The sequence below is a fragment of the Colias eurytheme genome, chromosome 32 (assembly GCF_061535395.1).
Source record: "Colias eurytheme isolate Ceu_HAF_F1 chromosome 32, ilColEury1 Martin Lab GWU primary, whole genome shotgun sequence".
Taxonomy (NCBI): Eukaryota; Metazoa; Arthropoda; class Insecta; order Lepidoptera; family Pieridae; genus Colias; species Colias eurytheme.
In genome coordinates this window covers 4,604,474-4,617,326 of record NC_143011.1, presented here as the reverse complement: position 1 = coordinate 4,617,326, position 12,853 = coordinate 4,604,474, and the positions used below count along the sequence as shown (strand labels likewise).

General features: G+C 37.6%; 1 protein-coding gene across 1 annotated transcript; it reads right to left on the bottom strand.

The window, feature by feature from the left end:
- Positions 1 to 8,040: 8,040 nt before the first annotated feature.
- Positions 8,041 to 11,937, bottom strand: LOC149895212 (uncharacterized). Its single transcript, XM_090119190.1, has 2 exons — positions 10,375 to 11,937; positions 8,041 to 8,271 (listed from the first exon to the last, which is right to left on the bottom strand). The coding sequence occupies exons 1-2, from the start codon at positions 11,935 to 11,937 to the stop codon at positions 8,257 to 8,259; spliced, it is 1,578 nt and encodes a 525-aa protein (XP_089975316.1). The 3' UTR covers positions 8,041 to 8,256.
- Between the last annotated feature and the right edge of the window lie 916 nt (positions 11,938 to 12,853).

Here is a 12,853-nt window from a genome sequence, read left to right as displayed (position 1 = left end):
ACATAGACATTAAAACAATTGCTAATAATTTTGCACAAGAATTTTATTATAGTATTAAAAAAATCATTCCTAAATGCAATAAGCGTCTATTATGTGAAAATGATAATTATTATCCACAAAATAAATCAATGCTACTTAAAAAAGCTAACAACAAAAAACTTAATATCAATAAAGCTCCCGGATTGGAGGATATTCCTTGAGCTCTATAATGAATGCATTAAGAATAGGGTTTGAAAAACAAAAGTTACCTGTCCTCGGTGTATTAAGAGTAAACCTCTTTGGCTTATTTGGTGTTAACACATTTTGGTCAACACTCTCCGAAACCTGATTTTGTATGACACCATCACCCTCACCACTGCATATAACAATTTCAATGTCATGGTTACTTGATGTAGGCATCAAATCTGCAGCCTTACTTATATCATCAGAAACCCTAGCAAACCCATCACCAATACCGTCACCACTAGCTCCACCATCTCCACTCATGCCACCAATATCAACACCTACTGTTTCCTTATCACCCCCAAATGGCACAGTAAATCCACTGGCAGTACTTCCTAGTAAACCAGAAACTCGGTCCAGTATGTCATCTGGGGGTATATGTATAATCAGCAGGACCACCACCAGTCTAAAAATTCAATGTAGGTAAATAGAATTAATAAGTCATTACATTCTGAAGTCCAATTAAAAACACAACTATGAACGAACACGACTAGCTAACCTTAATTTGGTTCATCCTTATTTTAGTGCTGCGTTTGCGAGAATTCTTTTTTAAATTTTCCCATTTCAAACGCAGCTGCTGAGGTGTCCTGGGACAATTCGTAGCCTGGGCATTGAACCGCTCGGTCAATCTAACCCATTCCTCGTTTTTTAGTTTGTTATTGGTGGCGTTCGTTGTTTTCGTTGTTATGATTTTACTCCCTTCTATTAATTCAAGCAAGAACTTGGATTCCTCTTTTGTAAGAGGCTTGCCTTTTACCTAGAAACAAAAAAATAAGATTTAGGCGCGAAATTGAGCGTAAGTTGGGAGCACAAAAGCGTCACCTTATGAAATAACAAAAAGGTACTTACGATTTCGCAATCCATTATTGATAATGAATAATAGGTAATTAATGACTAACTGTTATAACTTGTTTTACTTATTTATTATTTGTATGTTCGCAATATTTAAACGCATAAACGTTCACAGTTTGATAGCTGTTGTCACTTGCCACAGAACAGACCAATACACATTCCATTTTAGGTAAAGTATTTTTACTTGATATCATATTTTATGTGATAAAATATAATTCCTAGTAAAGTTTTTACACGCTTTCACAAAATTATTTGCTTTTAGTATTTTGGATATTCTTTATAATATTTTAAGACTAGTTTGTTACTATTAAACATTTAGCTAAACGTATTGCATACATCAAACATTGTGCTAGGAACGGAACGGTCAAGAGGGAAAAGATCGCCACTGATCCCGGTATCACAAAAAATTTGGATTGCAGTCATTTGTTATTGGCACGCAGATCGGAGATCAATCGAGCAACACGCATAGGTTATGTGCGATCCATAAGGCTCACGGTGGAACTGTGCTTGACGAAGAAAACCACAAATTTTTATAGACGCATACATAGATATACACTCAATATCTTATCAGAATAAATCGTGTAACTGAATACTTGCTTGCTTACCCTTATCAATTCTCGAACTTTTTAACAATTATCCAATTGAAACGGAAGCTTGTGATAAACATGACGAACATCTTAAATCATCATATTATGTATAACCAATGTATATTTGTATAACCAGTGTAATATGTATGTACATACTCGTCACGATGAGACCGATGTCGAGTCTATTAAATCATTCGTTGCGTATCGTCCTTGCAGACAAATACGGACCATTTTCAGGCTGATCGTGCGGGGTGAGGTAAGTGTTTAATTTTGGCGGGAGGTGGAGAGTGTCCGTTCTGTAGCGTTTAGCTACTATTATGTATTCTGTGACATAATATAGCAGGAAAGCAGTTACCATGTTCTTGTTTGAGGATAGATTTTCTATTTATGAAGGAAATTGCATGTAATGATATGAATAGAAAATATTTAAATTAATATAATATAATGCAGTCTTAATTACCAGGAACAGATCTTTGTTACTGCAATGTGAGATAAACAATGTTATATTTAAATAATCTATACTAATATTATAAAACTGAAGAGTTTGTTTGAACGCGCTAATCTCGGAAACTACTGGTCCGATTTGAAAAATTATTTCGGTGTTAGATAGCTCATTTATCGAGGAAGGCTATAGGTTATATATCATCACTCTACGACCAACAGGAGTGGAGTCACGGCCACGGGGCTGAAACCGCGTGGAGCAGCTAGTACTGAAATAATTAATATTTTTTATTGTCGAAGTTATCGCTCGCAACAATGAGCGCTAGGCTTGTGCCTAATGAAGTCCTGGCATTCCTGCAGTATCAGCTGGATGTCATGGATGAAGTTAGCATAGAGCAAATTTGCTGTAGCTGTTTTGGGTTTGATGGGTTACATGTTGTTAATATTATAGGGAAATTTCACGAAAAAAACCCACAAATAACTTATTTCTATTTCGTTTCAAAATCGAGAGTTAATTAAACACACTATTAAAAATACTCACACGTGATACTTCTAAATAAAGGCTCACAGATAACTTCTCTTATTTTCGTTTTGAAATCGCTCGTTTCGTTGTTCAAATTAAACTAACTCTGGTGAGCGACACCGGGCTCTTATATATTCAGAGAGCTAGGCTCTAGAATATTCGAGAAAATTTGAAAATATTTTCTCTCTCACACCTTCTAGAGTATTCTGGTCACTATCGTCCGCCATAATAAAAGGTTCTATAGCGGTAGCATTTGTACTAAAAGCGCGAAATTTTAAAACCTAAATTTTTTAAGGTTTTGAGAACTAATTTGGATAACTAAAATTATGTCGCTTTAACTCCAAAATATAAGTTAGCTAATGACGTACAAATACACAAAATTTAATAACTTTATTATAGCAACAAATTAAATTTAAGACTTTATTGAAATTTGCTCGCAACGCTTTTGGAAATGCAACCCAAACAATCGTTGTCCTGAATGAAGTTCAAATATTCGATAACAGATGGCGCCACTATGTAGGGTTGGAAAGTTCCTTATATCTTTAGAAACACGCCCTTAGATTAAAACGGGAACTTTCTAGCGTAGCGTATGTAGTAAAGGCGCGAAATTTAAAAACCTAAATTTTTTAATATTTTGAGAATTAATTTGGATAACTAAAATTATGTCGCTTTAACTCCAAAATATACGTTAAATAATGACGTATAAATACACAAAATTTAAATTTAAGATTTTATTGAAATTGGAATTTTAAATTTCGCGCCACTACTACACATGCTACAATGGCTCACAACTATGGAGACTACACACTATGTCTATTGGAGTGTAATATAGTCTCCGAAGTTCAAATATTCGATAACAGATGGCGCCACTGCACTTAATTTCCAAGTTGAAGGGTCGGAAAGTCCCTTATATCTTTAAAAACATGCCCTTTAGATTAAAACGGGAACTTTCTTGTTCGAGGGGGGATAAAGGGCTATCACACCACATAAGTCCCTTTATCGTGTCGGGACTCCTTTTTAAGTTTTATCGGCACGCACATTTTATCGACTTAGTTTTATTATATATATAGATGTGTAACGTATAGTATGCTAACGTCGTGCCTATGCTATACAATTGTCTTGGACTCATGATAAGCTAACGTCGTGCCTATGTCATGTGGTTGTTTTATTTTCTATGTGTAACGTATAGTATGCTAACGTCGTGCCTATGCTATACAATTGCCTTGGACTCATGATAAGCTAACGTCGTGCCTATGTCATGTGGTTGTTTTATTTTCTATGTGTAACGTATAGTATGCTAACGTCGTGCCTATGCTATACAATTGTCTTGGACTCATGATAAGCTAACGTCGTGCCTATGTCATGTGGTCGTTTTATTTTATATGCGTAATGTATAATATGCTAACGTCGTGCCTATGTTATACATTTGTCTTGGACTCATGATATGCTAACGTCGTGCCTATGTCATGTGGTCGTTTTATTTTATATGCGTAACGTATAATATGCTAACGTCGTGCCTATGTTATACGTCATTTGTTTTGGACTCATGATATGCTAACGTCGTGCCTATGTCATATGGTCGTTTTATTTTATATGCGTAAAGTATAATACGCGAACGTTGTGCCCATGTTATACTGTCATTGGTGTCAGAGATAGCGAACGTAGTGCTTCCTCTCTGTGTATTGCGCTTACCTGTTATAAGGGGAGTGTAATGTTTATTAGTTGCTAATACCTTATCATTAATCCTTCCCAGATGCTGCCAGTATTGAAGATGAGGAGTCCACAAATGACCCAGTCGTTGTTGTTGAACCTGCATCAGGCACTTCGAGAGGAGCCTGTACTTCTCCGCATAAAACAAAGGAGAACGAGGACGTCCTCCAGTCAGGAGAGGCCGTGTTAGACAAAAACTAAAACAGCGCCAATAGAGGGGATGACAAGTGGTGGCGGATTGCAGATAAAAGCGCTAGGCGTAGTTTTATTTTGTATATTAACAAAAATATAATCAAACATTATTCTTGCAAAATTGATTCTGCAAATTCGTTTTCATTAACTACATTAAGTTTATAAAACCTTGCAAAGGTTTCGGAATGTTTAGTCCAGCCAGCAGTTTTACGTATATTATCAACGCATACACCACTAGCACAAGCAGTAGATGTTGAAGCGTGTCTTGTGCTATGTGAACTAAATATTGAAATGTTGACACCACTTTCCGATAACACGTTTTTGATCCAACGACTGATTGTGTGAGTTGTGGCGGGTTTATTAGGTTTTTTAAAAGTTAGTATTAATCTATTGTCCTCCTCATTCCTCAAATGTTTTGTGACATTGATATAATCAGAAAGTGCAGTAGCGGGACAAATACTTATATTTTCTTTAAAGTATGGAAGTATAAGAAGGGGTTGATCTCTACCCGGAGCCGAAGTTTTTATCAAGTCTGTTATGAAAATCTTAGCTCCACTGTCTGAGAAATAAATATTATTAAGATTGATAAGGGATAAAGTTTGGACCCGCTGTGCTGTACACAGCGCAAGTAAAATTACTATTTTTTTAGTCAACTGCTCCAAATTAATGTTTATATTAGGAAACCAGCTTGAGATATGGTTCAAAACTAATTGTGGGTCCCAAGAATAATTATTGTATTTAGGATTACTGGGTTTCAATTTGAATGCTCCCTTTAGGAGTCGTTTTATGCATTCATCCGACCCGATATTATTTCCTAAGATTAAAGACAAGGCAGACCTGTGCGAGTTTAAAGTACCATATGAAGCCCCTTTGTTAAACTCATTTGTTAAAAACGATATAACTGTCGCTACTGTACTTTCAAAATTGGAAATATTTCTATCTAGACAAAATTGCCACCATAGTTTATAAGTTACGTTATATTGCTTCTTAGTGTTACTGGAAAGCGATGCCAACATTAGTTCGACAGCTTCCGATGGGATGTTTCTCCGTAAGAAGGCTTCGCGGAGAGCCTCGCTGCAGCCAGCGTAAGGTGTGAGTGCAGTGGGTGCGACAGGTGACTGAAATGAGAATGCGTTAGATTCGTATCTGCTTTAAACTTGGAACCCCTACCCTTTACGAGAAAGCTCCGCCAAATGACTTCTCATTTCTTTGCTTTTAGGGGGGGGGGGGGGCAATAAATGAAATGTACAGACTATACGGCTTTTAAAATATAAGTCTGGTAAGCGAACTAAACTTTGCTGGTTTAGTTCTTGCTATATCGCTATCCGTGCCTGCTTCTCGTGTTTACGGGTGAATTAAGTTTATCAATAGTCATAAATGCAATGCTATACAGAGGATATACTGCATTTAAAACATGACAAAGTCTGGTAAGCGAACTAAACTTTGCTAGTTTAGTTCTTGCTATATCGCTGTCCGTGGCTGCCTCGCGTGTTTACGGATGAATAAAGTAATGTCCTGTCTTCGCATCCACAGCTAACTGTCCTATACTGCCATAATCTTAACACAGATTCATTCGACATAGCTCCCCACGAGCTCAGTTCTTCATTTTTGCACTCGCACAACTGTGGACAACACAAGAGCAATGCCTCCATTGGTAGCAGTTACAATCAAGGGCTAGCAAGGCAGGCTAGCCATATTACGGATGTTGGAACAACCGACTATATTTAGGGCAATTTTCTTTGTACAGTGTAACGTTTAGACTGTCGTAGCATTCCTACGGAACAAAGATGGGATCAGATCTGCATCCTTAATGAAGTTTATCGAAAGGAGATACTTTCAGACGACGATAGTATTCAAAATCCACCATATTCCTGAACATAATAATGCATAGTTAAGCTTATAATCTCTCTTGCCATTATCCTGCAGCAGAATTCCTTGGCGATAATTTGTTCTCGTTAGAACGAGCGAGGTTGTTACGATAATATGAGAAATCCTGTCAGTTAGAGACCTGAACGACGCGATAGAGTACCGCTATTTCAGTAGTAGTAGCACCTAGAAGGGTGAAGGTATTCTGGAAAGCGGAACTGAAGGCCCGGTCAGCAGCACCAGCCACCTAATAGACAGTGTTCAGTGCTGCACCACTATAATCTGCAAAATGACTCTGACGGTATGAAAATGTACCGTACACGAACGTACATTTTCAAAATATCAAATGATAAAGTTGGAATAAAAATCCTATTTGCCTCCGTCTACCCAAAAGACATACGGAGTAGCTAGTAGTAGTTGGTTGAATTAGAATCCCTTATTCACTGGAGGCACAGAATATATGGACGCCAATGTGAATTTGAATACATAAGTAATTACTTATTTCTTTATTTGAAAGAGTAAGGTGTGCAGATAGTATACCTACCAATAAATCACACAAATTTTTATATTATATAATATATTAACAATCCCAGATGAAAAGTTAATCAAATAAGAACCAAAAAGTAAATTAGATTTAGATACATTTATTTCAAAGGATTTACAATTCACTTCTAACGTTTTAGAATAATATTATAAACTTGTACACCTTGACAAAAAGTAAAAAATTGCGGGTGAGTTTATTTGAAAGAGTAGTAGTAGTAGTAAGAGTAGTAGTAGTAGAGTAGAGTATTCCGATGTAAATGTCTCGTTAAATAGTACGTGGTTAGAATTCTGGAAGTAGGATCAGAAATTTAAAGGAAAATGGTATGGAAATATTCAAGAAGATTTACAGAGAAGACCTTGGTATGATGAGCTGGATGTAACTAGTCGTGAGTTTATCATCACAATCAACAGATTAAGATTTGGCCACAATAAACCAATAAATCACTTCACACCTTGCAAGACTGAACATAATTAATAGCAATATATGCACTTTCTGTAATGAGAAGATCGGCGATATGAAATTATTATGAACCATCAACCTTATTATTTTCTTTGTTTTCATAATATTCAACAGTCAACTGTTAAAACCATGCCAAACGCCCAAACAGCCAAAATACGCAAGTCGCAACTTGTAGGTACGCAACATTGATTTGAATTTTGACGTCTATCAAATTTATCTTCGAAGAGAGGTAACCTGCTTAGAAAGTGAAACATCGATTATAGTGAATTAATCGATACTGACTAGAAACATGTGTCGCTCGAACTTGATACACATGTCAATTTTAAAATTCATCAAGCGAATCCCTTTTAAAGTAGTATACTTTCTTTCGTAAATTTAAGGAGCAAAAAAAGGGCAAGTATAATAAAAAAACACAACGCATTTATTATTATGATGATTTTTATTCACTGCATTCGATTACTGATGTCAGATTTCGATTTCTAGAGTAACGTCTCGGGCAGTGTTGCCAATTTGGCATAATTTATGCTAAATTTAGCATATTTTTACATTGTTTAGCATTTTTATTTGTTGTCTAGCATATAGCTTATTTTTTAGCATATAAAATATTATAATTGTGAAGCAATGGAGAAAATAAAATTGCAGCGTAACGACACACTTATTTATTTTGAAAGTTTTAACAAGAATAATCCACGTTTAACAATGGCCAGCTAATATATAGGCTTATCCCCTCCGCGTGGCTGGCTGGTAGGCATGGCGGTGGCATGGCGGCTGGCAGGAGGGGATGTCAACATGGCGGCTTGGCTTGACGGAGGTGACAGGCGACGTCACGTCCGTTACCACAGAACACATATTACTGTCCGTTACACTCGGCCATCCTGAAACAGTTGTTCCCACAGGAACAACAAAAATAATTAGCTCTCTAATAAATCAATAAGATCTTCGGTTTCCATTTGCTCATCCGAACTGCTAGCACTATCAGAAACTGTAACAATACTTTTATAGGGCCTCAACGAATCTGCAGCTACTAACCCACTAAAACTCTTATACCCACGTAAACCCTATATACTTCTAATTTGGTACCTATCATTGCCCAATACTTTCGTTACGACATAAGGACCGGAATGCAAGTCGTCAAGTTTAGTGTTAACTTTGGATGCTGAACAAGTAGGTGCTTGACGCGTTAGCAATAAATCACCCTTCTTATATATGTGAGCGGATTTTCGTTTCCTATCGAAGTTACGTTTCATTCTAGCGCTCGCTTTTAGTATCCTGACATTGCACCATATAAAACCAATCCGCTACTTCGAGACGATTCACGTTCATAGTGTCTACTGGATGTCTACTTAATGCATCTACATGTTTCATTCGTTCCCCCGGCCTATACTCTACGCTTATATCGTTATCTTGTATAGAAAGCCACCACCTTGCGATACGTGGTATAATGTCACGTTTTGTAAGCGTAGCGCGGACTGCTGTACAATCAGTAACAATCTTAACCTTTTTTTCTACTACACATATACGCGAAAACGACGCAAGGATTCTACAACGGCAAGAGTTTCAAGTTCATAACTATGATACATGCTTTCCTCTTTACTTGTCACCCTACTAAAATATAAAACGGGTCGCAACGTACCATCAATCTGCTATTCCTAATTTACACACAAAGCACAGGATCGTACAAAGCTAACACAGGCTCGGAACACAAACACTTTTTTAATTGTTCGAAACTATTGTTTTGATCACTACTCCATATCCACGAAGCTTTCTTTTTAGTTAAATCGGTTAAAGGGCGGGCAATGATAGCAAAATTGTAAATAAACTTACGAAAATAACTACACAACCCGATAATTATTGACGCACACTATGAACATTGGTCGGTGTTGGAAAACGAGACAACTTTGAATCGCCCGGTTGAATACCCTTAGCCGATATTTTATGACCTGAATACGTTATTTCATTTTGCAAGAACGAAAACTTACTCAATACTCATGTTTAATTTTAAATTTTCTACTACAAGTTTGACAAGTACCGCTTGCAAAATGTCTAAGCCTGACATAACGTCATTCGAGGGTAAGAGTAAATCGTCCAGAAATGCCAAAATTTCACGTTTACCATGTTTGTTTTTATAGTAGAGCCATTTTACTGATAAACCATTCTAAACATAATAAACAATTTCTGAATTGAAGAACTGACGTCGCTATAATTTTGTGTCAATAAACCTTCTTTCTTTTTAAATACCAGAGACGTTACTCTAAAAATCGAAATCTGACATCTAGAATCGAATGCATTGATTACTTGTGAATAAAAATCATCATAAATTAATAAATTCGATTGACAAATGTTTCAAATCCGTATCAATTAATTCACTTTAATCGATGTTTTAAAGCAGGTTACCTCTCTTTGAAGATAAAATTGATAGACGTCAAATGTTGCCTATTAAATTGGCTCGACTATAACATTATTATTTTCAGTTCTACCTACAGATTCAACTATTTTATTTATCAACCGCATAAAAACGGATGGCGCGTTTCGCTAAACCGAATGGAATACGAGTGTACTCGAAATGACCCTGAGGTGTTATGAATGCAGTTGTGTGTATCTTCATTACTAACACGTAATTATTGATGATGGCCTTGAACCATATCTAAACTCGTAAAATATTTGTGGCCCGCTAATTTCGAAACCTGATCGTCTATGTTTGGCAATGGAAATCTATCTTTTACGGTAATAGCATTTAAGGCACGGTTATCAACACACATCCTGCTGTCACCGTTTTTCTTTTTGACTAAAATGACCGGAGATGCATAACTAGATTCAGACTCTTTGATAATCTCGGCATCTAATAAATCACTTTAGACTGAACTACTGCTTGTTCGCTATGCGATAATCGATAAGGCTGGCGGTAAATAGGCTGATCACTAGTAAGCTTTATTATTAGCATTATAATTGGCAAATCTATGGCAAGCAAGGGTAAGTACCTGGCTATTTGGCTGTAGTGGAGACTCCTGGCAGCTTTCAGCCCTGGTTAGGACCTCTCCCGGCGGCCACACGATAACCTCGCAGCCCATGTTGATGACTTTGATGTACCCGTCTTCACCAGTGAGCAGGGTGGATGGAAGAGAGTAGGCCACTCCCTGCAGCTCATGATGCCGAGGCGGTGTAACCGCATCGTTGCCGACCTTATTTCCGAGAACCCGCACTTGAATGATGGAAGAGCCAGGTGGAAGTCTCTCTTCGTTGACTGTGACGACTTTAAAGCGATCATGGTCTTCGATAGCCTCAATATCGCAAATGGGATTGGGATCTTGAGTACGATTAAATTCGACAAGGCCTTTGTTAACTGTCAATGTCATACCTTCGCTGTTGATGACAGGCTGGCCGATTAGAAGATTAACATCGGCCATTTTGATGCTAGACAAGTAGGCGTGGCATTTCATGGTTATACCGTCAATTTCTAATTGAAATTCGACTTCTCCACGACTCGTTGAGAGTCCACCGGAGAATCCTTTTAAAATGACACTCGTCGGTTTGACATCCAATGACAATGCGTTCGATACTTGATCGTTTAAAACGTTAACTTGACTGCCGGTATCAATGTATGCTTTCACGTGGATGCCATCGACTTTAACGACCTTTTTGTATATTTCATTATAAGGGCGTAGTACATTTACTTCTTTTATGTTGTCGGTTGAGATAGATCTTCTATTTTCCGTGGCAATTGTAGAACAACGTGAAGCAATGTGTCCCTTATTTCCACATTTATAACATGTACGTGTGTCAGGTAGGCAGCAATCACGCAGTAAATGACCAGTTTTATTGCATCTCGGACACGGGTCTGTTTCGACATTGGGTGGCATTGACTTTTTATCCAGGTGAGATGGCCTACTCACCAAATTTTTATGAAACCTTGTGTCGATAGGTAAAGTACGGTAGTCGTCAAGTGCACATAAAAATCCTTCGTAAAGCTCTCCTGGCGTGTGGCATTGGAAGGCTCGAGCGTTAGGTTGTAGCGATAGTGGCAGACCACGAATGATACAGGAAACGCTGGCGCTATCGGATAACTTGCACCGGAAGCACATGGCGATTTTATCTTGATAGTATTTTGTCATCGTCTCTGTAGGTTGCTTTTTCCTTTGTAGTAATTCTTCAAGCATGTTTCCATAATCGCGATATCGAGGAAATGCTCGCAATAGCATATCCTTCCATTGTTCCCACGTGTAATCGTAGTTCTCTAGACGATTATACCACTTCTTTGCTTGACCTCGCAGCTTATCTTGTAGGTAAAATGATTTAGTTGTATCGTCCCATCCATTTATTTCCCCAATTTGGTCAATTTTACGAATCCATGCTTGTACCGTGCATTCCTCACTATCAGGGTCAAATTCGGGGATTAAAGATGCAGCACGATGGACTTTTGACTTATTTGGAGCTTGGGGGTCATCTTCCAGGTTGCGTAAAGCCTTAACTACTTCTTTTTTCAGCAGATTCTTGAGCAGCTTCCGTGCAGGCGGTGAAGAAGTACCCTCATCTTCCTCCGACATTGATTCGTCAGGAAGTCGATAAACTTGTGGCCGATGTCGTTTCATCCCGCTTCTGATTTGTGAAGCAATGGAGAAAATAAAATTGCAGCGTAACGACACACTTATTTATTTTGAAAGTTTTAACAAGAATAATCCACGTTTAACAATGGCCAGCTAATATATAGGCTTATCCCCTCCGCGTGGCTGGCTGGTAGGCATGGCGGTGGCATGGCGGCTGGCAGGAGGGGATGTCAACATGGCGGCTTGGCTTGACGGAGGTGACAGGCGACGTCACGTCCGTTACCACAGAACACATATTACTGTCCGTTACATAATATAATAAAAGTTAAACCATATGAAACCAACTACAGTTTTGCTACCTTGCATACGTAAATTTAGTCGACATTTCATGGACATGCACAACTTCCACCTTGGAATTCTGGAATGAAGTAATGGATTATAAAGACGCAGCTGGTAATAACCCTTTTGCAGATTTATCACAGCTGGCAATATCATTATTATCACTACCACATTCCAACGCGGAAATAGAACGTGTTTTTAGCCAAATGAATGTCGTCAAAACTAAGCTTCGCAACCGTTTGTCGGTAAAAACTTTAAATGCCATTTTATACATAAGATTCGACCTAAAGAGGGCAGGAAAATGCTGCTACTCTTACACAGTTCCGGATAATGTACTGCGCTCTATAGGCACCAAGGAAATATATAGTCTTGGCAATGAGGCTTCCACGTCTACGTCAACATTATCGGCTGCGGATGAAGACCAAGATATTAATATTTTATTTGATAATAACACACTCGAATAAGAGATGTTATTATTTATGATGTCATTATTTACATATTATGTGTAAATAAATGTGTTGGATATATAAAATTTTAAGTAAAATGTCGTTTTATTTGACATTAAAAATTTTTAGCA

Coding starts and splice junctions, on each gene's coding strand:
- LOC149895212 (XM_090119190.1), bottom strand. CDS start 11,937: ATGTCGGAGGAAGATGAGGGTACTTCTTCACCGCCTGCACGGAAGCTG.